Source organism: Natator depressus, chromosome 5 (assembly GCF_965152275.1).
Source record: "Natator depressus isolate rNatDep1 chromosome 5, rNatDep2.hap1, whole genome shotgun sequence".
Classification (NCBI taxonomy): Eukaryota; Metazoa; Chordata; order Testudines; family Cheloniidae; genus Natator; species Natator depressus.
This window is the reverse complement of record NC_134238.1, coordinates 3,155,496-3,183,217: the sequence shown is the minus strand read 5'-3', so window position 1 is coordinate 3,183,217 and position 27,722 is coordinate 3,155,496. Positions and strand designations below refer to the sequence as shown.

At 60.3% G+C, this 27,722-nt stretch overlaps 1 protein-coding gene across 1 annotated transcript in view; it reads left to right on the top strand.

The window, feature by feature from the left end:
- Positions 1 to 27,722, top strand: part of ARID3C (AT-rich interaction domain 3C) — a 121,995-nt gene that overhangs the window by 82,682 nt on the left and 11,591 nt on the right. The window contains exons 3-4 of the mRNA XM_074953863.1: positions 2,257 to 2,329; positions 27,016 to 27,199. Of these exons, the coding sequence (XP_074809964.1) occupies positions 2,257 to 2,329; positions 27,016 to 27,199 (257 nt within the window). The remainder of the gene's footprint in view (positions 1 to 2,256; positions 2,330 to 27,015; positions 27,200 to 27,722) is intronic.

Here is a 27,722-nt window from a genome sequence, read left to right as displayed (position 1 = left end):
GGAGGAAAGGAAGTGTGTGGGGGGGAAGCAGCTAGGGCGGGGAGTTGTTGGTGGGTTATAGATTGTTAGAATAAGCCATAAATCCAGGGTCTCTGTTCAGTCCATGATTTTTAGTGTCTAGCCAAGTGATGAATTTAAGCTCCCAGGCTTGTCTTTTGGAAATGTTCTGCAGGTTTCCTTTGAGGATGAGGGCTGAGAGATCAGCTAGGGAGTGATCGCTTTGGGAAAAGTGTTCGCCCACAAGTGATATGGTGTTCTTGTCCTTTGTCGTTGCTCTGTGTGAGTTCATTTGCGAGTGCAGTGATTGTCTCATTTCACCCACCTGTTGCTCTTGGGACATTTAATGCACTGGATGAGGTACACCACGTGTTGTGGGAGGCGTGTGTAGGATCCATGAATCTTAAAAGGTGTGTTGCGGGGGGAGTTGATCATTGTAGCAGTGGCGATATGGCTGCAGGTTTTGCATATGTTCTGGCGAGGTCTGGTGCTGCTTTTAGTTGGTGTGAGCTGGTCTGTGGGGAGCTTGCGTCTGATGATGAGTTTGGAGAGGTTGGGGGGTTGCTTGAAAGTCGAACGAGGGGGTTCAGGAAAAATTTCTTTCAGGATGGGGTCCCCATCAAGTATGGGCTGTCGTTGTTTGATGATACCCCGTATGGGTTCCAATATGGGGCAGTAGGTGACAGCTAGGGGTGTGCGGGCAGATCGAGGTTTCTTTCTGTATTGAAGCAGGTATTTGGGTGGCCTGTTCCATGATGTGATCTGCTTCCCTGGTGGAGTGTCCTTGTTCAGCAAAGGCAGCTTTGAGGGCAAAAGTATAACAGGGTTCAAAAAAGAACTAGAGAAGTTCATGGAGGATAGGTCCATCAGTGGCTATTAGCCAAGGTGATCAGGGCTGCAACCCCATGCTCTGGGTGTCCCTAAACCACTGACTGCCAGAAGCTGGGACTGGATGACAGGGGATGGATCACTCAATAATTGCCCTGTTCTGGTCATTCCCTCTGAAGCATCTGGCATGGGCTACTGTCGGCAGACAGGATCCTGGGCTGGATGGACCTTTGGTCTGACCCAGTGTGGCCATTTTGATGTTCTAAAGGTCAGTGGGAGCTGGTCCATCTTTCCAGCTCTCCCAGTGTGGGCGAAGGAGGGGACCGGAGATGGATGCTGGATGTGGGGCTGAACACTGCTCACCAGGTGCTGGGCCCCAAGGCTGCAGCCAGCACTTCGCTCTTCCATCCTGCTCGTGGACAGGGTCATCAGTGCCTGCTGGGGACAGTCCCGGGTTAGGGGATCAGCAACAGGTCCCCGGGGCCCAGGGCTCCGCATGGAGCAGAAAGGGCCATGACGGGCCAGGAGACCCTCCTGGCCCTGGGGCTGGTTACAGCTGGGCCCCCAGCACTGTCCCACGGGGCCCCTCCTGCAGGAGCTCCCTGAGGCCCATTCGCAGCCTGAGCCCTGTAGGAGCTTGTGCCACAGGGGGGCGCTCTCCTCGGCCGGGAGGGATTGCTGCTACACAGACCGGGGTCAGTCCTCACTTAGTACAACGACTAGAAGGAGCCCAGACACTGCAGTGACGGGTGCGGGGCAAGAACCTACAGAGAAGAGAACCGAGCAAAGGAATTTTGTTAGTGAATCTCGAGAGATCAGCCGTGCAACACAACCACGGCATCACGCCCAGGCACGTGGCTGTGGGGCAAACACAGCCCAAGCACATGCAGAGCCCCGGACCTAGACGTACACCCCAGACATGCACAACCTCCCACCCAGAGAGACACCAGGTAAACTCCCACAGCCACACCCACATCCCACAGCCCCTCCGTGAGGCGGTCGCCACAGGCAGCTGTGGGTCTAAGGAAGGGGACCACAGCCAGATTTGGGGGGCACGGAGCCTCTTGCCCAGGGCTGTTTGACTGGGGGGAGCCAGGACTTTGAATATTCAGGAGGCTCCTGAGATCAGCCTCACTCACGTCCGGTGGGGGCTGCAGAGGTCAAATACCATGGTGAGGCCAAAACCCAGATCCCCCGACCATGCCAGTTACAGGGGACTCTGCTGGCAGGAGAGGGCCTATGACACACAGTGGAGCAGCTCCGATGCTGTCCAGCAGAGGGCAGTGGTGTCACACACACACACACACACACACACACACACACACACACTACCCAGTCCATTACAGCGCCTCCTGCAGGACGCGTGTGTTTGCCCAGGGGCTTGCTCGGTTCCTGCGATGCTGACCTGCCATCTCTCTCTCCTGCCTGCAGCTCTACGAACTGGACGACAACCCCAAGCGGAAGGAGTTTCTGGACGACCTCTTTGGCTTCATGCAGAAGAGAGGTAAGGGCCGGCCGCGGGCTTTGGGGGTCCCTGGCCGGGAGCCCGGCTGCAGAGAGGCGTTACGGGGGGTGGGCTCGTGACTCACTCTCACACTGAGTGGTAGCTTCTTTCCAATTCTCCGGACCCACCCTCGACCACTGTCCCGCTCGGTCAAATCGACAGCATGGGGCTGGTGGGAAGGGGACCCTTCATGCTATGGGGGGGGCCTGTGGGAAGAAAGGGAAGCAGTGGACAAGGACAGGCAGGTGCCCCCTGGGGTCGCTCTGGAGCTCAGATCCGCTGCTGGGCTGCCAGGCTCTGTTGGCTGGGGCCAGCTCTTGGGTTGAGGTGGGGACATTACAGGGCCGGGTTGATGTTGCTGGTTCTGGCTGCAGGCTCTCAGATCTGGGTTGGAGGCGTCCACAGGACACGGGTCCATTTGCTGGCTCTGCTCCGAGGTTCTGGGGGGCAGAAGGAGCTGCTGCATTCCTGGGAGGGGCCCACGTGTCGTGTTAGAGCTGGGAAGGCCACAGGGACTTCGATCCCTTCGCTGGTTCCACCCTCGTGCCTGTGCTGGATAGAATGGTGTCCTGGCACAGAGGGTTTCTCGCCAGGGGCTATGAGGGGGCAAAGTTAGGGTTTCCTGGACTATGATGGACTGGGGTACTCTACAAGGTCAGGGTTCAGGGGCACCAGCAGGGCTGAGTGGGGAGCCCAGGGCTGGGCTAGCAGGAGGCTGTGAGTCAGGAGCGAGGGGCACCGGCGGAGCTGGGGGGGCTGCGGGTCGGGAGCGAGGGGCACCGGCGGAGCTGGGGGGCTGCGGGTCGGGAGCGAGGGGCACCGGCGGAGCTGGGGGGGCTGCGGGTCGGGTGCGAGGGGCACCGGCGGAGCTGGGGGGCTGCGGGTCGGGAGCGAGGGGCACCGGCGGAGCTGGGGGGCTGCGGGTCGGGAGCGAGGGGCACCGGCGGAGCTGTGCATGGGGCAGGAGCTCTGAGCCAGGCTCTACGCCGTGTCTTTGTGCCGGAGTGGCCGCGAAGGGCTGACGCTGGGGGGAGGCACAGCTGCACCGTATTGCCAGTCCTCAGCGGGTTCCGTTATCGGCACCGGGAGGGATGGGTAGGAAGCCCCAGCAATTGAGGTGATTCGATAAATGCTTTAACCTTTGGCCCCCACCTCCCCCCAGCCAGCCCTGGAACAATTAAAAGGTTCCCCAGTGCTGGGGGGAGGGGGCGCCGGGCCGGTATTAATTAGAGCCCTTTGCTGGCGGCTGGATTAATGAACATGCCGCTCGATACGGCCTAAACCCCAGGCAGAGGTTAATGTTGTGCTAATTAACGGGGGCTGGCAGGGAGAAGGGGCTGCCGCTGCCTGGCGCCCGGAGCCCCCCATGCTGGGGGCGCCGCCTGGCTGCTGGTGAGACCAACGGGGCGGGTGGGGCTCCGTGCCATGGTCGGCTGTCGGTGTCCCTAAAGGGGGCCCCGAATACCTCTCGCCTTGTATGGCTCCATGCTGGGGAGGGTGCTCTGATACCCCGCCCCCGCTGCCTTGCCCAGCCAGCCCCTCACTGGCCTCCCTCCACGGCCCATTCAGAGGTTGGGCTCTGCCCGATGGCCAGTGAGGGGCCGGGTTAGTGCGAATGGTCTGTGGCTGGTGTGGGGCAGGAAATGGGCTTCTGGGCTGAGACCCGGCCAACTTGTGTCACACAGTGGCCACTGGGTCGAGAAGGTGCGGGCTCGGGTGAGCCTGGGAGCACTGCTGCCCTCTGCTGGAGAGAATGGGAACGGCAGGACTGCCTTTTCATAATCCCTCTGCCGCGGGGAGCCCAGGGCGATTCCCCGCAAGGGCGGGCGTGTTTGGGGTGGGGGCCTGGCATCCCACAGCGTCGGCTGCAGTGCCAGGCATGCGGGGCACAGGCAGGCAGGGGGTGGGTGGGTGCAAGAAGGGGACTGGGTATTTCCACCCCTTGGGCCGGCATGCCGGGCGACTGCTGTTCTCCCGGGGCCGGTCCACCCGTGACTGTGATTAACCCCTCGCACCCTGCACCCAGCTGCACAGGTACTGCCTGGCAAAGAGCCGAGGTCAGGACATGCCACCCGCTCCTGCTGGGCCTGCCTGCCGAGGGACAGCCACGGGCTGAGCTGTTCCCATCCCCTCCCGTCAGGTCCTGCCCAGCAGCTGCTCTCCCCCGGGCTCGGCAGCTGTCACTGGAAACCAGCCCCTCCTCGCCTGCCCCCCAAGTCCTGGTGCTGGCTCCTAATGCTGACCCCCTCCCCACTCTGAGCGTGCTGAGGGCGCTGGCACATCTTGGGGGGCCGGGGCTGACGGTGGGGCCGCAGCATGGGGCAGAACGGAGGCTGGGGAGTTGGGGGAACGGACAGGGGGCAGGGAGCCGCGTGGGCCCTGCCTCCAAGCCCTGGGCGCCCAGGAGATGCAGTGCAGGAGATAAGATCCATGAGCTGCTGCGTGGGGCTCATTATCTCTCTCTCCAGAGCTAATTAACTCCATCTCCATTTGGACCGGCTGACATACGGGCGCTAATTAACCGCCGGCCTCTCTTTGTGCACAGCTGATTGGGGCTTTTGTGCTGCACCTGAAATCGAGCCGGGGGATCGAATCTCCCGGGGGCTGCTCCCCGGGGCCGGCCCGGTCGATGGCTATAAATCCACAGCGGGTGGCAGCTCCTGAGCCAGCCGGCCCCAGCACCCGGGGATGGCGATAGCATTGATCCCGGCACAGGGACAAATAACTCTGCTCCCTGCCGCCCTCCGCGCGTCCCTCCCGGCCGGCATTCATTTATCCGCCCATCCGGCCACGGTCGCTAACCTCTGCCAACCATCTCTGTCTCCATTAGAGCCCCACGCAGGGGCAGCGCCTGAGGCCCCTGCGTGGCTCCTTGGAGAACTGAGTCGGGGATCCGAGCCCAATTCCCTCCAGAAATATAATGCTGCGCTCCTTGTCCTAACTTGCCGTGCGGCGTTGCTGTGCACCGTTAAGCAGCAGCCGCGTTCCACCCCAGAGCTGGCTGCATGTCAGCCTCCAGGGAGGCCGTCGGCAAAGGGCTCCGGTATCGCCTGAGGTGAAAGGCGCTGGAGCCAACGATTTTATGGTTGTTCCCCAGTGACTTCCCATGGGCTCCAGAGCCCCGTAGGCCGGGAGTGGCTGCGCTGGGTGGTCCCTGCATGGGACATCGTCTGCTCGCTGATTAGGCTGTGAGGGGGCTGGAATGGAGCCAGGGAATATTTCAAGCAGCCCCCCCAAGCACGATAACCCCCCAGCGTGTGCGGCCCGGCCCCCCACAATAACCCCCCAGCGTGTGTGGCCCGGCCCCCCCCACGATAACCCCCCAGCATGTGCAGCCCGGCCCCCCCCATGATAACCCCCCAGCGTGTGCAGCCCAGCCCCCTATGATAACCACCCAGCGTATGCGGCCTGGCCCCCTGCACGATAACATCCTAACGTGTGCGGCCTGGCCCCCCCATGATAACTCCCCAGCATGTGCGGCCTGGCTCCCCCCCCCCCGATAACCCCCCAGCGTGTGCGGCCTGGCCCCCCCTATGATAACCCCCCAGCATATGCGGCCTGGCCCCCCCCCCCACAATAACACCCCAGTGTGTGTGGTCTGGCCCCCCCCCCACGATAACACCCCAGTGTGTGCGGCCCGCCCCCCCCCCCCGATAACCCCCCCCAGCGTGTAAGGAACTGGACTTCATTGTCAAGCTTGTAAGGAGGTGCTAGACCCGGGTATTGGCCACAGGATTTCTTAAATGGCACAAAATGGCGTTTGCTGGCCCCGTTCCCGGGGAGGGGTGTGAGGGCACCCTGCCCCTCCGGGAGAGCCCGCTTTCCGGGGACGCTGCTCAGCAATCCCAGTTGTTGGCAGGGTCTGTCCGGCCCCCTCCAGCCCCCCAGCTGTAGTCAGCCACGGGCGCAGACTCGGAATAACGAGGAGAAAAGCGAGACCCTGCTCAGGGCACCCCCAGCAAACCTGCAAATCCAGAACTGAGCCGGAGTCCCCCTGGCTAGAGCCAGGGTAATCCTCAGGGTTTGCAGGTCCGCTCTCCCCGCAGCCCCCCATCCCTGAGCAGTCCCCCACGGAGGGCTGATTTCCCAGGTCCTATCGCCCTCGAGGGCTGCGTCCACTGCAGCCGGGCAGGTGCTACCCAGGGCACTAAAATCGGCAGCAGCATGGGCTAGTGGCCTGAATGCGAACCCCCCTGGCTGCGTCCTCCCGCTGCTGCCGAGACGTACCCTGCATGGGACTCGTCAAGCCGGAGGGCACCAGTGCGTGGGCCCGGATTACGGGTGACAAGGCTGCATTTATAGGGCCCTATCCCCGCTCGCTGCTGCGCAGACGGTGAGCGTCCCTGTCCCTGTTCCTGCGCAGACCAGGGCCCCGCTGCGCACGGCGCTGCACACAGCCAGGCCCTGCCTCCCAGCTTTCGCCCACGTGTTCTTCTTTACGGGTATTATAGTCCTGTGAATCCCGGTGCACCGAGACTGCCCGGCCTGCGGAGTGGGATTTACAGATCTAAGCAGATGAGATGGGCAAAGGGTTGGAGGGGAAACAGAAGCCCTGGGTCGAGGACGGACTGGCCCAAAGACTCGCCCAGCCCGTGAGCAGAACCCAGGTGTCCTGACGCCCAGTCCAGTGCCCTATTCACTGGGCCGCGCTGCCCCTAATAGGGGAGAGGCGGAGGGGCTGGAAATGTTTTCTGTCTGTGTTACGCACACACGGAAAGCCCCCCAACCTTTCCCCGGGGAGCCCATAAACAAACTGGTGGTGTTTATGTAGGACCTACCCCCAGCGTTTCCAGCTGCCTGTGCCATATGGTGCGTCAGCTTCTGGGAACGGCTCACCGAGAGCAGCAAACACCCCCAGGGCTGGGGGACACGCTGGGGTGGCACGCAGGGGGAAAGGCTCCACTCCACCGGCTGGGGAAAGGAAATGCAATTTCCAGGCCCTGGGAAGGTCTTGCCCACAATGGGAGGGCGAAGGGGAATGATTCCAGCCCTCTGCTGGGCTGTGGGTGCCGGCCCCATCCCTGGGTTTGGGAGTGGAGGGTCGGGGGCAGGAGTTTTACGAGGCTTGGCTGTTTATTTCCTTCCTTTGTACCAACAATATTTACCCAGGCAGGGCAGGGCTGTGAAACCGGTTCTTCCTGATCCCTGAGGGACCCCTGGCCAGCCCCTGGGGGAGGGAGCAGGGCCGGCTGGCTGCCTGGGGCTGGGTGGGGAGTGCAGAGGGCTCGGCAGGCAGCGGAGTGGGGTTGTGTTCCACCGTGTATGTTGTGCACACATGGTTGTAGTTGTGAGTGTGGTTGTGGAGGCGTAGTGTTGTATGTGAGTGTGTGGGGGGGTGTCTGTGTGTGTGTGTGCGTGCACGTGAGTGAGCACGTGTGTGTGTGTGTCTGTGTGTGTGTGTGCGTGCACGTGAGTGAGCACGTGTGTGTGTGTGTCTGTGTGTGTGTGCGTGCACGTGAGTGTGCGTGTGCGTGTGTGTGTGTCTGTGTGTGTGTGCGTGCACGTGTGTGTGCGCGTGTGTGCGGGCGGCCATGTGCCCCTACCCAGCGGCTGCCATGCCCTTTCCAGCCCAAACTGCCCCGTTGTGTCCCGCCGCCCTGCACTGCTGGGCCGGTCTCCAGCGGCTGCACGGCGCCCCCTCCCCAGGACGCTGGCCGGACCGGGGAGCAGGGGGGAGCTAACTCCGTTCATGGCCAATGCCCTCGGGGCGGGGATGGGGTTGCTGATGCCCCACGTCTCCCCCACGTCGCACGGGGTCGACTGCTGGTGATGCTGTGCTCTTAGCAGAGGAGCCCGTTGGGGATGATCTGAGTGCCCAGCTCTTCCCCCACCCTGCCTACGGAGCAGCTGGGACACCTGTCACTGCACCCGCGACCCCTCCTCCTCTGATCGACCCCAGCCCCCCGGAGCAGGCGAGGAGCCTGGCCCCCGACCCAGAGGCAGGATAGTCCCTGGCGCGGCTCCGGAGCTGCGAACCTCTTCACACTTGCTGCGGGAGTGACTCAGGAACAGCTCCGGGCTGCTCCATGTGGCTGGAGGAGAACTGAGGCGGGGGGCATGCCATGGGTGTGAGAGCAGGAGGGCGGATTCCCTCTGCCTCCCACATCGGGGGGACCCTGAGTGGGTCCAGTGCCCAGGCCTGGTGCCCACATCCCCGCGGAGGGTGAATTATTGGCCAGGGCTCAGAGAAGAGCTCTGGGAGCGATCCGAGGGCCCCCCAGCGAGAGCCGCAAGGAGCTCTGTCGGGTTAGCATCCCGCAGAGCAGGGTCCAGCCGGGGGCGGGCTCGCCCCTCGGTCCCTGCATGGGGAGAAGTGCCTGATCCGAGGGGTCCTGACCCCTCTTGTGCTGGGGGTCTCAGCCCGTGGGGCGAGCCTGGCTCAGCTCGGAGGCGCCCTGCCCCCGTCTCAGTGCAGCATGGACGTACCCTGGGCCTCTTTAAACCAAGACTGGTTGTGACTCTCGAAAACATTGGCTGTAGCGGGACCAGAAGCTGTTGGCCCAGTGGGGTGCGTGATGGGGTCGGGTCTCTGGCCGGCACAGTGCGGCTCAGGCTAGCTGCTGGGGGTCCCTGCTGGCTCGGATCCCCCCTGTCGCTGCCTGACGTCACCCTCCCAGCGGGCCATGTCGAGGCTCAGGGAAAACGGGGCCCCTACCTTTGGGTGCCTGACTCAGCAGCTCCAGGGGTCTCCGCTTGGGCTCCCCGACGGAGGCCCCTGAAACTAGGGAGGCTTTTGCAGGCATGAGCGGTGACTCCCACTTTGCACCGGTGTAAGTGCACAAGCAGGGAAACATCAACCCCCCCATGGGCACCTCCCCTCCCCCCAGCCCTCTGCACAGTCTGACGGCAGGCAGCACCTTCCCAGCTCGCCCTGGCCTCCTGTGCCCGTTCCTGCCCAGTAGTGGCATTCTGCCCCGGATTCTTCTCCCCTTCCTGCCTACAGCCCGGCTTGCTCAGTCGGCCTTCCCGTGCCGCCGCTGCCTCAGTTTCCCACCCCAAACCCTGCCCTCGGGGTGTTTTCTCAGTGACCCTCCCCATTCCAGGAGTCTGCTTTAGCCACGAATGAAGCTCCTGCAGGGTCACCCCCTTAGGCAGGTCTCTCTATGTTCGGTCGACTTGCAGCCACTGCAGTAATTACTGCAGTGGTTCACGTCCACACTCCCTTCCTTGGTGCGCGTCATCCCCCGGAGCACTTCCGCACATTGACGAGGGGCAGTGTGGGGGGCTAGGAGCCAGGCCTCTCATGCCACTCCCCACCAGGAGCCCAGCTGCCCCCTGGCTTCTTGCCTCCCGGTAGCAGAGGGGAAGCCACCTGGGGCTTCTCACCTCCAGCGGGTAGATCTGCGCCCGGAGTCCAGTCAGCTGCTGTGCTCCTGGCGGGGAGCAGGGAACCAGGACCCTGCAGGGCAGCAGGGCTCCCAGCGGGGAGCCTGGACAGCAGCCCAAGCCAGGAGCCTGAATGGCAGCCCAGCTTGGAGTGGAGACCCGGCAGCAACCCAGCTGGGGAGCCAGGAGCCGGCTTCCTTGTCAATCTCATGGCTCTAGCAGTCCAGTCTGAATTTGTCTAGCTTCAACTTCCAGCCACTGGAGCATGTTATAAATATGTTTCCCTGCTAGATAGAAGAGCCAATTATCAAACTTCTGTTCCCCATGTAGGTACATAAAGACTGTGATCGGGTCACCCAGTAACCTTCCCTTTATTAAGCTAAATAAATTGAACCCCTTGAGACTATCACTGTAAGGCAGGTCTTCTAACCCTTTAATTGTTCTCGTGGCTCTTCCCTGACCCCCCTTCCAACTTACCAACATCCTTCTGGAACTGTGGGCCGCAGACCTGGACCCAGGATCCCAGCAGTGGCCGCACCAGTGCCAGGTACAGAGGGAAAATCACCTCTCTGCTCCCACTGGAGATCCCCTGGTGATGCCTCCCAGGGTTGTATTATCCCTTTTGATCACAGTGTTGCTCTGGGAGCTCATGTTCAGCTGATTGTCCACCATGATCCCCAAGTCTTCTTCAGAGTCCCTGCTTCCCAGGAGAGAGTCCCCATTCCTGTTACTATGGCCAATCCTCTGTTCCTAGATGTAAGAACTTACCTTTGGCTGTATTAAAATGCATATTGGTTGCTTGCACCCATCTTACCAAGCCAGCCAGACGGCTCTGTATCAGTGACTTACCCTCTTCATTACTGACCACTCCCCCAATCTTTGTGTCATCTGCATATTTTATCAGTGATGATTTTATGTTTTCTTCCAGGTCACTGATAAAAATGTTAACTAGCGAAGGGCCAAGACCCGATCCCAGCGGAATCAGCCCCGCTCAATGAGGGTTCATCATTTACAATCACATTTTGAGACCTATCAGTTAGCCAGTTTTTAATCCATTTAGTGTGTGCCATGTTAGTTTTGTATTGTTCTAGTTTTTTAATCAAAATGTCATATGGTACCAAGTCAAGCACTTTACAGGAAACAAAGAACATTAATTAACACTATTACCTCTATCAACCAAACTTGTAATCTCATCCAAAAAATTATGTCAAGTTAGTTTGACACGATCTATATCTATAAACCTATGTTGATTGGTATTAGTTATAATACTCGCCTGTAATTCTTCATTAATTGAGTCATTTCTTTTAAAACCTGTAGATGCAAGTTATCCAGATCTGCTGATTTAAAAATGTCTAACTTTATTAGTTGCTATTTAACATCCTCCTGAGACACTGTTGGGATGAAAAGTATTTCATCATCTTCACCTTCATCATATGAACATATCATCGGGCTTTTCCCCAAATAGAGAACAGAACTACTTATTGGACACTTCTGCCTTTTCTGCATTATTATTGAACAGTCTACCATTTCCAGCTAATAATGGATCGATACCATTACTAGGATTGCTTTTGTTCCTGCTACACTTAAAAAAACACCTTCTCATTGTCCTTAACTCCGGTGGCCACAGCATTTGCTTTGTGTCCTTTTGCTTCCCTTATCAATTTTCTACAGTTCCTAGCTTCTAATTTATATTCATTGCTTTTAACTTCCCCTTTTTTCTATTTGTCTTATATGTACAGCTGCTTTCATTCCAGCTCTAAGTTGGAGTTTTGTTTTTGTTTTTAACCAGTGCAGCCCTCTTTCTTGATTGTGGTTTTTGGGCATCCTGTGAAATGTTCTTAAACAACCTCCAATTATCATTCACATGTTTCTGTTTAAATTCCTTCTACCTGCTGATCTGGCTCAGAATTGTTTTCAGCGTTGTGAAATTGGCCCTTTCAAGAGACCAAGTATATATATATTATATATATATGTATCACTGGTCTGGACTTTGTTCTATTTACACATAACAAATGCAGTCAAGTCATGATCATTTGCATCTAAGCGACCAGTAATTTTTAGGTCTGTGATCACTTCCTCTTTATCTGTCTAGACGAGATCTACTACAGAATTCCCCCTGTTGGATGCAGCACTTTGGGAATCAGGGAATTGTCATCTATAATTTTTAGAGTTCCAAGAACACGTTAGTACTGGCAGCCTGAGACCTCCAGCGTACGTTACTCAGGTTGAAATCTCCCCTGATAATGCAGCGTGAACGCAGGTGACGTGTCTCCTGTATGTGCATCAAGCACCACATCTGCACCCTGTATTCAAGGGGGGGCGTACCATGGATTTATACAGAGGCAACATGAGACTTTCTGTCTCATTATCTCTCCCTTTCTTAACGATTCCCAACATTCTGTTCCCTTTTTTGACTCCCTACATCCATTGAGTGGATGTTTTCAGAGAACTCTCCACAATGACTTCAAGATCTTTCTTGAGTGGTAACAGCTAATTTAGACCCCATCATTGTATATGAAGAGTTGGGATTATGGTTTCCAATGTGCATTACTTTGCATTTATCAACATTGAATTTCATCTGCCATTTTGTTGCCCAGTCATCCAGTTTTGAGAGATCCTTTTGTCGCTCTTCGCAATCTGCCTGGGACTTAACTATCTTGAGTAGTTTTGTATCATCTGCAAATTTTGGCACCTCACTTTTTACCCTTTTTCTGGATCGTGTATGAATATGTTGAATAGGACTGGTCCCAGTACAGACCCTTGGGGAACACCACTATTTGCCTTATTTAAAGACCCGGGTACTTTTCCCAGGAGTTAACCTCAGCGTCTAATCCCAGTTCTAACTCCGGAGGTTGCCAGTTTGTGCCACCCTAATTTGCTTCAGTTCTTCACTGTCCCCCAGAAACTGCTGCCGTTATTGAGACAGCGGCTGAGCATGTGTGTCGTGTTGCTGTGTGCTGTCAGAGCTGCTGTGCTCCACCCCAGAGGGGACTGCATCCCACGTCTATGTTTGTGACGTGCTTCGGGGCGTGAGGTTGGCAGAGATGGCTGTTAAAGCAGTGGAAACAGCATGGGGGGGGCTTCCCCAGCTGAGCACGAACACCCATAAGCATGCAGGGGGCACGGAGGGGGACAGTTTGAAGATTATAATGGAATCCACTCCAGAAAGGATGAAATGAAGACCAGAGATTTCAGGCCAGCCATCTCAGCTCCCATCCAGCCGATCCTGCTGGGGACCAGCTCAGTGCTCTCGGGGTTGGGGATGGAGGCTGGTTTCGCTCTCTGCGTCGACTCCTGGGCATGGCCCGCTGGGATCCATGCTGCAGGGGGCCACTGTTTCCAAGAAATGGCTTCACCCCCTTGCCTGACAGCTCCCTGACTTCATGGGGCTTGGGTCCCTCCCAACCCCTGCCACCCACGTGCATCTGATTCCCCAGAGACACACACACACACGCACACCCCTCGCGTCGCTCTGCATCCCGGGCGCTCTCCCCTCCAGCGAGCTCTCCCGCCCGGCCTGCTGCAGAGGCAATCTGGGCCGCAGAGCTCTGCACCTCATTAGCCACGGGGAGGTCAGGGACCCCGGAGGTGCCCTCTGACCCAGAGCGTCGTTAATCAGCCGCTGCCAAACGCCACACGCTGGACACAGAGGGCGGCCGGGAGGTTCACGCCAGTCTTCCCTAGCAACGTCTGTGGGGCGGGTAAGGCTTGCGGGGGGGCTTCACCAGGCGGGAGGAGCACCCCTGAGTCTTTCATGGCAGTGGAGTGTATTTCACCCCCACAGGAAGGGACATACCTGTGACCCACCCACACGCACACCGGCAGGCACATGCGTGTGCACTTCTGTGCCATGCTCACACACACACGCGCTGTGTACACACATCCCCAGGCTTTCTGCGGCCGCACTTACGCATAGCACGAGTGGCCACAGCTAGCACACGGGCTGCACCGGCAGGCACACATGGGCACACATGCTTCCCCCCGTCGCACACTTACCCTTGCACTTTGGTGTGCATGGATGCGCACTCACGCATTCACACCCAGCCACCTCAGGCACTGCGGGGCGTTACATGTCCCCTTTGGCGCTCCCCGCGGGTGTGCCTGGCGCAGCATCCCAATAAAGACCCGCTCTCTGCCCCGTGACGAGGGGATGTGATTGCGTAGACCAGCCCTTTGCGCCCAGGTGGGATCTTGTGTTAAAGCCAGATCAGATTTTGAAAGGTGTTTGCAGTCGGGAAAGAGACCAGTGCCTAAAGTCACCTTCCCACCCACCCTTGTGAAGGGCGGGGCACGCGTGGGGTACAGACAGGTGGATGGGACAGGTGGAGACTGGACGGGGTGTAGGGGGGACAGACGGGTGCATGGGATGTGCATGGGGACATGCAGGTGGGGATAGATTGGTGGAGAAGGGCCTGCGTGGGGATGCACAGGTGAAGAGAGGGCATGTGTGGGGACGGATGGGTAGAGGGGGCATGTGTGGGAATGGACAGGGGGGGCGTGCGTGAGGACGGACGTGGGGAGGGGGCATGTGTGGGGATGGATGGGTGGAGGGAGCGTGTGTGGGAACGAATGGGTAGAGGAGGCGTGTGTGGGAATGGACGGGCGAGGGGGGGGTGGGAATGGACCGGTGGAGTGGGGGGTTGTGAGAGTGGATGGGCGGAGGGGGCATGTGTGAGAATGGACGGGCAGAGGGGGCGTGTGTGGGGACGGTTGGGCAGAGGGGGGGTGTGTGGGGATGGACGGGCAAAGGGGGCGTGCGTGGGGATGGGCGGAGGGGGCAAGTGTGGAAATGGATGGGCGGAGGGGGCGTGTGTGGGGACGGATGGGCAGAGGGGGCGTGCATGGGAATGGATGGGCGGAGGGGGCGTGTGTGGGGACAGATGGGTAGAGGGGGCATGTGTGGGGACGGACGGGTGGGTGGTTATTGGTTCTGAACATGGCTCTGTAGCACCCAGACGTGCTCCCAGCTACCCAGCAGGGATGGGAGCTGTGGGGAAGTGTCTCTTTCCCTCCCAATTCCCTCCTTGCCCCGGGGGGGGACCTCGTGTGTCAGTGACAGCCCCCTGCCCCCCAATCGAGGCCTGTCATAGAGTTGAGGGAGCCAGGAGACACTGCCATGGGCCTTGGGCTGCTCCCGGCACGGCCCCGCCTGCCTGGGGAGACACTGGTGGGTGGCGGGGACGTGCGTGGGGACGGATGGAGGCATGAGATGACGGCTTAGCCAGGGAGGGCCAGTTTGGTCACCGGGTGCGGCCAAGAGTGTTCCCCTCCCCTGTCTCTATTCAACATCCGTCACCCCGACATTTTGCCACCACTACAAACCGGAGGCTCATGTCCTGTGGAAATGCCCCAAACCCTCCTGCCCCTCTGGGGCTGCCTTGGCAGTGGGACCAGTCTTGGGGTGGTTTTCCCAGGGGGAATGGTGCCACATTGCTGTGGAAGGCCCCAGGCTGGTGTGGGGCCTGGGAAGAGACAAGACTCCAGCCCCGCCTGCTCTCCAGCAGCAGCTAACTCCGTGCCTGCGGCCCCCCACCGGAAACATCCCCCACTGAGACAGGGTTGCCACTTTCTAGTCACAGAAAACCAAATACCTTTGCCCCGCCCCTTACCTGAGGCTCCACCCCTGCCCCACCCCTTCTTCAAGGCTCCGCCCCTGTTCACTCCAGTGCCGCCCCCCCCCATTGCTCGCTCTCCCCCACCCTCACTCACTGGCTCATTTTCACCAGGCTGGGGCAGTGGGTTGGGGTGCAGGAGCGGGTGGGGCTCTGGCTGGGAGTGCAGGCTCCAGGCTGGGGCCGAGGGATTCGGAGGGTGGGAGGGCGCTCCAGGGTGAGGCTGGAGCTTGGGGGGCCGGAGGGGGTTCGGGCTCTGGCTGGGGGTGTGGGCTCTGGGGTAGGGCTGGAGATGAGGGATTTGGGTGTGGGAGGGAGCTCAGGGCTGGGGCAGGGGATTGGGGTGCGGGAGTAGGTTCAGGGTGTGGGCTCTGGGATGCACTGACCTCAGGTTGCTCCCAGAAGCAGCAACATGTCTCTCTGGCTCCTAGGCGGAGGCATGGCCAGGCGGCTCTGCACACTGTCCCGCAGCTCCCCGTGGCCACCCCTGCACCTAGGAGACGGAGGGACATGTCGCCCCTTCCCAGGAGCTGCATAGAGTTGGGTAGGGAGCCTGCTTGCACCACCAACTCGACTTTTAATGAGCCGCCAGGGTCCCTTTTCGACTGGGTGTTCTGGCTGAAAACCAGACTCCTGGCAACCCTACACAGCCACCATGGATGCCCCATGGCTCCCAGCTGCTATGGCGCAGTGTGGTGGAGATCCGGCCGCTGGCAGCTCTGGCCCTGGCCGGCTCAGGGCTGTCCAGGAGCCAGGTCTTGTCCCCGGAGCCCTGGGGGGCCAGGCCTTGCCAGTCGGTCAGGCTGTGCCTTCCACGCCCTGCAGTCGGCCCCAGGGCCATCGCCCTGCACCAGCCCAGCTGCTGGACGTGTGGCTTGCTCCTTCCCTCCAGGCCGTTCTCCGGTGCTCCCCGCAGTCCTGGGCACTGGGGCCCCTGCAGCCTGTGAGGAGGGGCGGGGCGAGGGTTGGCAGAGGGGAGTGTTTGCACAATCAGCTGTGCTTTCCCTGTTTTACACGCCAGCTCCTTCCCAGCCACCAAAGCCGGGCGGCTGATCCCAGGGGAGAGTCAGTGGGGCTGTGAGTGCCTGCCCTGACGCAGTCACCCTGGGGGCAACCGTGGTGCTGACCCCCTCACATACCCCCCCGGAAGAGCTGGGGTGAGATGAGGGTGGGGAAAGGCCAGCGGCAGCCCAAGCCCCCTGTCTCGCTGGGGCCTCCCCCGTGTGGCTCGCCGGTGGGACATGGCGGATGGATGTGGCCGCCATCAGCCCTGATGAAATTGAACGTGTGTTCTGCTCGCTGCCTGTCTAAGCAATTAAACCCCTTTTATTTGTCAGTGGGACGTACAAAATTAGCAGGAGTGAAAAACGGGGCGTCACAGCGGAGTTACTGCGGCACCCCCGCGTGGAGCTCAGAGGGCCCGGTGCCCACAGGTGCACCCTCCCCTGGCACTGTGCCCTCCCCACAGGACAATCCACCCATGCTGACTGTCCCTCCCGCATATCCGCCTGGCCTCCTCACCCCCATGACAAACCCCCCGGCCCAGGCCGCCCCCTTCCTGCATGACGATCCCCCCCAGAACTCATCTGTAACCTGCCCCCTCCATTTCTAGAAAGCTATGGTGCCCACCAGCTGGCCCTACCACGACCCCAGGCTGGCCCTGCTCTGTGGCTAACCAGAGGTGTTCAGTGACTCCCTCTGTGCTAGGGTAGTTACACAGGTGGGACTGAAATCCCAAACTGGCCTGGATCCATGCAGCCACCTCTGGAGCAGAGCGCTGCCCACGGTCACCCGTCCAGGAGAAGAGGAACAAGCCATGCCAGCAAGAGCTAGCGGGAGATCTCGCCTTGCTGCGGATCTGGCCAGGACACCACGGAGAACAGCTTGGCTCCAGATCAAAGGGCCGTCAGTGAGCACAGCTGGTCAGGGGCTGGCTTCACATCCCGTCTAAAGGACGGGTGCCCCCCAGCTGCCGTGGAAGGGCACTGCTGAGCTCAGGCCTGCAGCGCATCCCGTAATGAACCGTGATGGCAAGGCGGCATCCCCATGCACCACGCCGGGCATAGGTGTGGTACCGGCTCAGCGGGAAGGGCCTGACTGCCTGAATCTCCCCAGGGAGCACCCCCTCTCGGCTTTAGGGGTATCACTTCGCCATCTGATGCCTGAAAGTGAGCCCAAGCCAGGCCCTTGCCCCCCATGGGCACAGCATCCTGGGCACCAGCAGGGCTGGGGGGGGGCTCAGCCAATGAATGCCCCACCTGGCAAGGGGCGTCCATGTCCCAGGGCAGGGAACGTCCCCCGTCCCCCCCGGCCACCTGTTCCTGCCGCCCCCTTGTCCGCGGCAGGTCCCCGAGCGAACGGCGCAAGGCCGTGGCCGAGGCGCGCGCAGGGCCCTGCCGATAATGCTTTGCCATAAATCAATCCCCAGCTAATTGGAGCCCCACAATGGCTGTGCCTCCTGAATGGGCTTTTGTGGAGATCTCCGGCAAATAAGCCCAGCGCCATTACTCTTTGGGGGGGCCGGAGACAGGTGCCTTTGTCCCGGAGCTGGGCAGCAGCCGCCTCAGCGGGAAGGCCCCGAGATTAATGAAAAGCCATTTTAATTAGCTGGGGGTGGGGGGGGGGAGAAAAGGGACCATCAATCGTTGCAAACAGGCCGTGTTTGCTTTAGTCCTTATTGAGACAGGACCCCAGGGATCGGCCCCCCCGGGATCTGAGGATGCGAGGGGCTGGCGAAAGTGCTGGGGGGGGAGGGCTGGCTGAAAAGCCCTTGTGTGTGTGTGTGGGGGGGTGATCTCAGATGTGGGTGCCTGCTGAGACGGCGGGGGGAGACTGGGGGGGCCTGTCCCACTGGGGACTGGGACCGAGACCCCCAAGCCCACTTCCCAGGTGCCGTTCCCACAGGCGAGGGGCAGAAATGGCCAAGAGAGTGCTTGGCCTCAGGGAGAGAGGACAGCAGGGAGCCTGGCCTGCCATGGGGAGAGACATGGGGTCAATGGGAGGAGCTGTGATCCCGTACCATGGGGCAGAGCTGTGATCCCGTGCTGTGGGATGGGGAGCTGTGATCCCGTGCCGTGGGGCAGGGGGAGGAGCTGGGGAGGATCTGTGGTATCTGGCGGGTTAGAGGGGAAGAGGCTGGCGAGGCTGTCAGGTAAGGGGTCGGGGTGTGAGATCAGGCAGGGGTCTAAGCCTGCCGGGGACTCATGCAGGACACTGATGGGTAACCAAGCTCAGCCCGAGCATGTCCCACAGAAACCCCCAGTGTAAAACACCCCACTTCTCTCTCACACTAAGGGGCTCAACGCAGGCAGAGCCGGCCCCTGAGCAGGGGTGCATGGGCCAAAGGGCTCTGCACCAGCCCTGCTCCCAGCCCGTGCTGCGTGGGCACATCGGGGTGGAACCGGGGCGCACTGCACTGCGGCTGTGCCCTGCCATCCCGGACGCTAACGGCCGGGCAGGCCCCGGCGCTGGCCCAGAACATGGGCAGCACGAGGAAGGGGGCTTGACACCCCCATGGACGGGAGGGAGCAGAGGAGCACGGCTGCAGCACTGAGAAAATTGATTTGCAGGGTGAGACCGGGAGAAAGAACAAAAGCCTCTTGCCACCCAAGCCAGACACCGAAATTCAATGGAGACAGTAAAGGAAGAAAGGGAGCTCATTTCTCAGGCTTATGAGAAGAAGCCAAGCCAATATCGGGGCCATAAATTAGGGCCGCGGGAGAGCTGCCCTGAGTGACGGTTTCGTTTGAGGTGGCGAGGGCGCCGGTGACAGTCTTGGCGAGCGGAATGGATGGCTCTTCGATCCGCGCCGCGGCCCGCCCCGAAGAAAGGACGGGAATAAATTTGGGACCCTTCTCCCCGAGGCGGCAGCCGGCGCCGTAACCCGCCGGGCACGGTGCCGCAACACAGAGTGGCCGGTGCGGAGTTTGCCAAGTGTCGCATCGGTGGAAGCCGGGGCGGGCGCGTTGGTCGGCAGCCCGAGCCCTGCACTGCGGGGTGGGGGGCGCGGCTCGCGCTGCTCTGGGGCTTCTGCTTACCCAGCCCTCCCTGGCTGTGCTGTTCTCATTGGTCCCTCTCCAGGCCCGTGCAGGGCCTGGCTCTCCAGGGCCACCGGCCCGGAGCAGGGCTTACCCTCTGCTCCCCCTGTGAAAGGGCCGTGGGGAGGAGCGCACGTGTCAGGGTCAGATGCCATCGGCTACGGCTCCTCCCTGCCAGAGGTCAAAGAGGTGGGAACCGCTGGTCCATGGGCTGTTGCCCTTGAGCCTATGCTCCCTGGCGCAGCCCTCTGGACGCCTGTAGGAAAGCGTTAGCAGAGTGTCCCGCTGGCCCTCAACAGGTGGAAGAACAATGGCTGGGGAAAGGGGTGTTTTCGGGGCTCTGATAACATGGGGGGCAGGATTTCTTCCCTAACAGTGCCATCTGGAGGTGGTATCTACTGGAAAGCAGCAAGAACTCGCATGGGGGAGAGAGGGACTTTTACAAACAACATCAAGTCAGCCTGTGGAACTCACTGCCTCAGGATATTATGGAGACAAACAGTAAGATTCAATAAGGGGATTAGACGTCTTTTTAATAAGAGCCACCTCTGCAGTTAGATTAGTAAGGAAATAATGAATAGAGTAAATAAGGCTACAGGAGCCAGGAACCCTCATGTTCCAGGGCATAACTAGACCCCGGTAACTGAGGTCAGGAAGGAATTTCCTCAGATGCTACAAGACGGGAAAATCAGGCATTTTACAAGGATTTCCCATGTTCTGCTAAAATACTTGGCATTAACCCCTCTTGGAGACAGACTGTCAAACCCAGGGACCCCTCTAGGACACTTCAACATTTTCCGAGGGCACAGCATCCGTGAGGTGTGTGTTCCCTTCTCACCTTCACACACACAGGCCTCCTCCAGGTGCAGTCAGGGGTAGAACCCAGGTGTTCTGGCTGCTGCCAGCCCGTTGTGCTGGGTGACCTCTGCGTTTCAGGTGCTGTTCTCTCCCCGTGCTGCAGTCCAGACGGGCCAGGCTTGTGCTCTGGCAGGAGGGCTGTGATCCTGGGGAGGGGGGACGCTCATGACCAAGGTGATATTTGCCACCTTCCAGCCCCTGGGGGAGTGGATTCCTGGGTCTTGCTCCAGCTTTGGAGCTGACTCCGGGCTCATGGCACAGCCCAGAGGTGGGAATCGGGAAACTGATGCAGACAGGGCGCCCTCGTTAGCTCTGCAGCTTTCTGACCATGGGAGCCCAACCGAGCCTCCCGTCCCCGCCCCTCCAGCCCGTCAGCTGATCCCAGCTGACCGCACCCGGGGGGATCCAGAGTTAGGGGCAGCGGGGACCAGGAGCTCCACACCGGGGCGGGGAGCTCTCATCTCCCTCTGCAGTGACCTGCTGACCACTCGCTCCCCAGGCCAGTGGGAGAGAGAAGCTCCCAGTTCTCCTGGCGGGAAATCCAGAACATGCTGGGGGGGCCTTTGTGGGGGCAGAAAGAGGGGAACCCCAGGGACTCCTAGAGGGTGGGGATTTCGGTCAGTCCCTTCCCCCAGCCAGGGGCTCCCCCCATCCCTCAGGTGGATTATTTCCAGGAGATCGTGCCAGCCAGCCCCAGCCTTTGCCCAGCCCTGCTGGGGTCTGGGGGGGGTGGGCAAAGGCCCAGGTGACGGCAGGGCGTGTGGGGCTCTGGTGCAGCTCCCCCTGCCCTCCCCAGAGAGTTATGGCATCAGAGCACCTGTAATTCTAGCTGCCTATTGAAGGCTCCGGCCATAAATCCAGGCAGCCCCATGAAGCTAGAAAGGCAAAGCCCAGGTTAACGAGGGCAGGTGAGGCCCCAGAGCCCCTGGCCCGGGGAGGAGGCCCTGAAGCGAGGAGCCCTCCAGCCGGGAGCTGGTCTGGGCAAGGGGGAGCAGCTGCTCTGAAAGCCTGGGGCTTCCCCTTGGGGCAGAGGGGAGTGAGGGGCAGAGGGTCCTGTGTTCCCTGCTGCGGGGGTGGAGAGCCGGCAGACAGTCCCGTCCACGCGTCGCCCCTCCGCAGCGGTGAGGGTAAATCCCACCTCTGCCCTGCCGTCGGGCTAGGCTCTCACCAGGGCCCAGGGCCGGTGTGGGGCTGAAGGGGCTCCATGGGGCCGCAGAGGACAGTAATTAGCCCTGGGCTCTGCAGGAGGAGCTGTCGATGCAGCAGGGTTATTGGAATTGATTTCAATTTAGAAGCTGAGAGAGGCCTGGCAGGGAGCCACCGCTCTGCACCACAGCCGCACGCCACGTTAGCACCAGCGGGCGGCTCCTCCCGGGGGGCTAGAACCGGGCGCTGGGAGTCGGGGCTCCTGGGTTCTCGGCCTGTCGTGGGGAGGGCGTGTGGCTGAGTGGTTAGAGCGGGGCACTAACGGTACGTCCACACTGCAGCGTAAACCTGGGCTCCCCGCTGCCGGGTCTCCCAGCCGTGCTAACCTGGCCGCACCTCCCTGCATAGACCATCCGAGTCAGGTCTCGTCTTGAGCTGCGTCCACACTGCACAGTGACAGGGTGTGACGCAGCAGGGAGCGGGGCGGATTGACCGGGGAATGTCTGCATGGGGGATGGGAGAGGAGGGGATGAGCCTGTAACCTGAGCCAGGAGGGGGCTGGGGCCAGGTGACACCTTTCCCTGGGGAAACTGGACAAAGGCTGCAAGAGAGAGCCTGCTGTCATGGGGGGGGGGGTTGGTTTCAGTTTGGTGCTGGGTGGTGGAATGCAGGGAACCCCAGGGCTGGGGTCTAAGCTCCCTGCCCCCCAGAAGGACTTGACTGAGGGGTCCTGGGGGTACCCACAAGCTCTGTTTTAGACTGTGTTGTGAATGTGAATATGATGAAGCCATATTATGCCAGGGGGAATGTGGTGTTGGCCGTATGTGGACAGTGGGAGGAGCAGGGAGATGACCCTTTAGTAGATCTGTTCCCTGGGACCAGAGCTGGTTCCCCCCTGGAAACAATTCCCCTCTCGGATCGGCTAACCCCTACCCACCAAGCTGAGGTCAGGGGGGTGCTGCATCCGTACCGACAGCTGTTTTCCAACCAGCCTGGACGCACTAATCTGACTGTCCACCGGGTGCAGACAGGGTCGCACCCACCGATAAGATGCTCCCCATTCCGAGTCACAGGGAAAACTGCTCAGGACCTGGAAAGAGAGGTCAGGGACATGCTGGCTTTGGGGGTGATCCAGCCATCTGCCAGCCCTTGGGCCTCGCCGGTGGTGCTGGTCCCCAAAAAGGACGGGTCGGTCCGGTTCTGTGTGGACTATCGGAAGCTCAATGCCATCACTGTATCAGACGCCTACCCCATGCCCAGGCCGGACGAGCTCCTAGACAAGCTGGGAGGAGCTCGGTACCTTACCACCATGGACCTTACAAAGGGCTACTGGCAAGTGCCGCTGGATGCAGATGCCCGGCTGAAATCGGCCTTCATCACCCCTCTGGGGCTCTATGAGTTCCTGACCCTGCCTTTCGGCCTCAAGGGAGCGCCGGCCACCTTCCAGCGCCCAGTGGACCAGCTACTGAGGGGGATGGAGAGTTTTGTTGTGGTGTACATTGATGACATCTGTGTCTTTAGCCAGACCTGGGAGGACCACGTGTCCCAGGTTAGACAAGTGCTGGACCGACTCCAGGGGGCTGGGCTGACTGTCAAAGCAGAGAAGTGCAAGGTGGGGATGGCAGAAGTATCTTACCTGGGCCATCGGGTGGGGAGCGGCCGCCTAAAGCCAGAACCAGCCAAGGTGGAGGTGATCAGAGACTGGCCCACTCCCCAAACCAAAAAGCAGGTCCAAGGGATGGCGGGATACTATCGAAGATTTGTGCCCCACTTTAGCGCCATAGCCACCCCCATCACTGAGCTATGCAAGAAGGGGAAGCCAGACAAGGTGGTCTGGACCGAGCAGTGCCAGGAGGCTTTCCGGGCGCTGAAGGAGGCTCTGGTCAGTGGCCTGGTTCTGGCAAACCCAGACTTTGACAAGCCCTTTATGGTGTTCACCGACGCCGCAGACACAGGACTAGGGGCAGTGTTAATGCAGGAGGATGAAAAGGGGGAGAGACACCCCATCGTGTACCTGAGCAAGAAGTTGCTACCCCGGGAGCAACACTACGCGGCCATCGAGAAGGAGTGCCCGGCCATGGTGTGGGCCCTCAAGAAACTAGAGCCCTATCTCTTCGGGCAACACTTCACCGTGTACACCGACCGCTCTCCCCTGACCTGGCTGCACCAGATGAAAGGAGCCAACGCCAAACTCCTGAGGTGGAGCCTGCTCCTGCAGGATTACGACATGGACGTGGTCCACGTGAAGGGAAGTGCCAACCTGATAGGGGATGCGCTGTCCCGGAGTGGGGGCCCCGAACTTCCCCAGGTCACTGGTCAGAGTGACCCCACTCAGTTCAGTCTCGAAGGGGGGAGAGATGTGACGCAGCAGGGAGGGGGGAGTGTTGACCTGGGAATGTGGCACGGGATTTTCACTGGGGATGGGAGACCTGAGAGCCTGTAACCTGAGCCAGGACGGGGAGGGGGAGGTAACACCTCTGCCCGGGAAACTGGACAAAGGCTGCAGGAGAGAGCCTGCTGGGGTGGGGGGGGGTTGTTTTCAGTTTTGTGCTGGGTGGTGGAACACAGGGCACCCCAAGCTCCCTGCCCCCCAGAAGGACTTGACTGAGGGGTCCTGGTTGTACCCACAAGCTCTGGTTTAGACTGGGTTCCTATTGTCCAATAAACCTTCCGTTTTACTGGCTGGCTGAGTCACGGTGAATCGCAGGAAGAAGGGTGCAGGGCCCTGACTCCCCCACACTCTGTGACACAGGGCTTGGACTGTCCCAGTGGGACTCAGGCTCTGACCCTCCCCATGGCAGGGCCCTAGGACCTGGCTGCGCACTGACCCGAGTCAGACTGATTTGTGTGTGGACGGAAAGGGGGCTTGGGCTCAGCCCTAAGTCAGAGCCCGGGCATGGTGAGCTGTGTAGACGCCCGCAGTGTCAGCAGGAGATCGAGGTTTTGAACCCCACCCTCGCAATCCCAAACTCTTTGTTTACTCCCACGCGCGCAGCGCTCTGCGACTGTGACCTGCCATCCCCGCGCGGCCGGCTGCTGGGTCGTATCCAGCCCTGGCATTATTACTGAGTGTCATCACTGAGACAAGGGGGAGCTGGGCTGGCTTATTCCAGGGCTGCCTATGGCCCCAGTTGTGCCTAGGGACACCCAAAGCCTCTGCTGCCCGTAGCCACAATGCCGGTTGCTTTCCAAGGGCCTGGTCCCTCCCCGCATAGCCTCCCGTGGTGCTTGGCTCAGTCCTCGAGGCAGGTAAAAGGAGCCCGGCTGTGTGGGACCTGGAGGGCGCTTGGCAGAGAGGCCCGAGCGAGTCACTCCGTGACAGCGTGGCAGTGATTTTCCAGCAGCTTCTAGCCTGACATGAATAGTTGGTGGAGTCCCGCTCCTGGGTCAGACCCAGGAATCTCTTACTAGCCATGTGGCAGGGTCTGAGCCCCGGGTACAGCCCCCCAGTGTCCTGGGGAAAGGGCAGCCCAGCTCCCATCTTTGCCTTTGGTCTGTCTGGGCCGCGCAGAAGCCCTGGATCAAACCCGTCCGGATCTGGAGAGTGATCTGATGCAGATCTGGTTCCAGAACCAAGCCTTGCTGCTCAGCCCCAGAGCCCGGAGCTGCTCTGGGTAAGGAGGGACACCCCCCCAATGGGACATAATGCAGCTCGTCTTCTAGCCAGGGGGTCCCGCTAGCACCTGCCCCCCTGCGAGTGAAACCTGAGTCCCCAGGTGCCCCCATGGTGGAATTGCAGCCTCCACAGCTGTGTGCTTTGAGGCTGCCCCATTTACCGTGTGCACTGGAGTCATGGCTAATGCAAAGCCCAAGAGCCACAGGAAGAAGCTCTCCGAGACCCAAATGCAGCCCTTGGCTGTGCGCACTGTGTGATCCCTAAAGACTACAGGTCCCATCATGCATTGCCACACCTTGCGCTGACTTAATGCCTCCGAGTTCTCCACCCCTTGCATGTGCACCGTTGCCCTCTCCAGGACAGAGCCAGAACCGCTGCACTGTGTCTCATAGACCCTGCACAGGGCTGAGAACTGGAGCAGGAGGAGGGGCGCGCCGTCGCTGTGGGATGAGGCGTGTGCCCGCAGGCCTGGTGCAGCACTGAACCGGGGGGCGGCTGCAATCTGCTCCAGAGCAGCGAAACTGGAGGAGGCTCTCGGGCTCCCACAAGTTTCCCACCCTCGGCCTGGTGCCGTTCTCGTGCCCTGCGCCAGGGGCTGTTGCTGGGACGTGGGTTGCTGGAAGCTCCGGCAGCCAAGCGAAGTAACTTTTTTCATCCAGGCCTTTTTAGGGTTTGCTCCCGTGACTTCGCTCCTGATTCTTTGGTAACATTTCAGGTTTGTTCCCTTGGGCCCTGTGACGAAGTGGGACTGTTCTTAATGGTTCCTCCGAATATTGTGGGGGTGCCTCAATTTCCCTTATGCAGTTCTTAAGTATCTAGGTGGTGGGGTAAGGGTGTATGATCACTGCAGAGCCCTAGAGGGCAGGTGTGTGCAGGGGTCTGGACACAGAGAATGGCCGACACCCTGTTTCCTGGCAACTGATGGCCTGGACCCTTCCCCCCTGCAAGGTGAGAGCTAAAGGGTTGGAGAACAAAGGAATCAGGTGACCTCCTGGCCTGGGAAAGGAACAAAGCCCAGAGGAGGGGGGGCTGGAGGGAGTTTCAGTTTGGAGGCTGGCTAGGACATGGAGTGAAGTGCAGACGTGGTTGTCTGGCTCACTGCCCTCCAAAATGGACCCAGCTGAGGGGTCCTGTTCTCTGCACCTGCAAGCTCTGTTTTAGACCATGTTCTTGTCGTCTAATAAACCTCTGTTTTACTGGCTGGCTGAGAGTCCCGTCTGACTGCGGAGTTGGGGTGCAGGACCCTCTGGCTTCCCCAGGAGCCCCGCCTGAGCGGTCTCGCTGTGGGAAGCACACGGAGGGGCAGAGGATGCTGAATGCTCCGAGGTCAGACCCAGGAAGGTGGAAGCCGTGTGAGCTGTTTGCCCTGCGGACAGGCTGCTCACCGGAAGGCGACTGCCCCAGAGTCCTGACTGGCTTCATGGGGAGCAGTTCCAGAGCATCGCCCGGGCACTCCGTGACAGGCCCCCTGCCGGACCCAGCAGCAGCGCAATTAGCCGTACAGGGCTGCTCTCCCGGGGCAGGTGGCGTGGCCCAGGGGGCTGGGAATGAGCTAACGCCTTCTGCCTCTTTGTGGGGGGCACCCACGGGGACTTCGCTTCTAAAGCTTTTCACCTCCGGGGGGCTGATTCCAGTCCAGCCCGGGGAGCAGGGGACACTTGCTGCAGCAGCCAGGGTGCAATGAGCTGATCTGAGCCCCGTTCCTCGTTCCATGTGCGTCCGTGTTACAGGACCAGCCGGCCCAGTGAGCACTAATCTGCCCTCTCTCCAGCAGAGCTGCCAGGGACTCCGAGATTGAGACAGGGTCTTGCCGGGTGCTGGGGGAGAGATGGGGGGAAGCTTCCCCTGGTTCTGCCCAGCTCCTCCCACCAGCGTGAAATTGACTGTGCCCGCGGGAAGCAGCCAAGCAGGGCGACGATGGTGTATGTCGGACAGCCCCCCTTTCTCTCTCTCTCTCTTTTGCATTCCCTCCCTCTGCCTGGCACGCGCATGAACACACACACACACCCTCGTGCTCTCCGGTGCACACGCATTCTCTCTTTCACTAGCACCCTTTTTCTCTCTCTCTCTCTGTCTCTGTGTCTCTTTAAGGGACTCCAGTGAACCGAATCCCCATCATGGCCAAGCAGGTGCTGGACCTGTACACGCTGTACCGGCTGGTGACCGAGAAGGGCGGCCTGGTCGAAGTGATCAACAAGAAGATCTGGCGGGAGATCACCAAAGGCCTCAACCTCCCCACGTCCATCACCAGCGCGGCGTTCACTCTCCGCACACAGTGAGCCACTGCCGTCTTGCAGGGCGGGCGGGAGAGAGCTGGGCTGGGGGTGCCAAGGGGGCAGGGTCTGGAGGGTGGGGAAGGGGGGTTATGGGAAGGGGGGAGCCAGATTGGGAGGACCAGGCTTTGCAGAGGGGGTCAGCCCCACTCCAGCGCCAACCCAGTGGCTCCTGCTTCCCGCAGGGTTTGGCCGGTGCAGTAGTGATGATGGTGTGGTCGTCGTGACGGATGATGGTCGGCGTGTGCGCCATTTGCCCTCTGGCGGCCGTCCCACAGGGACGCTGAAGGCCTTTCCTCTGCCCACCACGGGGCCTCTCCCTTAGCTCAGGTAGTAGAGGCCGCCAGTTTGGGCCCCAAAGGTCCAGGGGTGGCTCAGAGAACGTCAAGGCTGCCAAGGGACTCGCTCAAAAGTCAGTAAATGCCAGAGTGAAGGTTGACAACTGAACCGTAACTCTGCCCCTTGTGGGTTTGCACCTGCGTTTGTGCAGCACCTAGCACCGTGGGGCCTCGATGCTGAATGGGC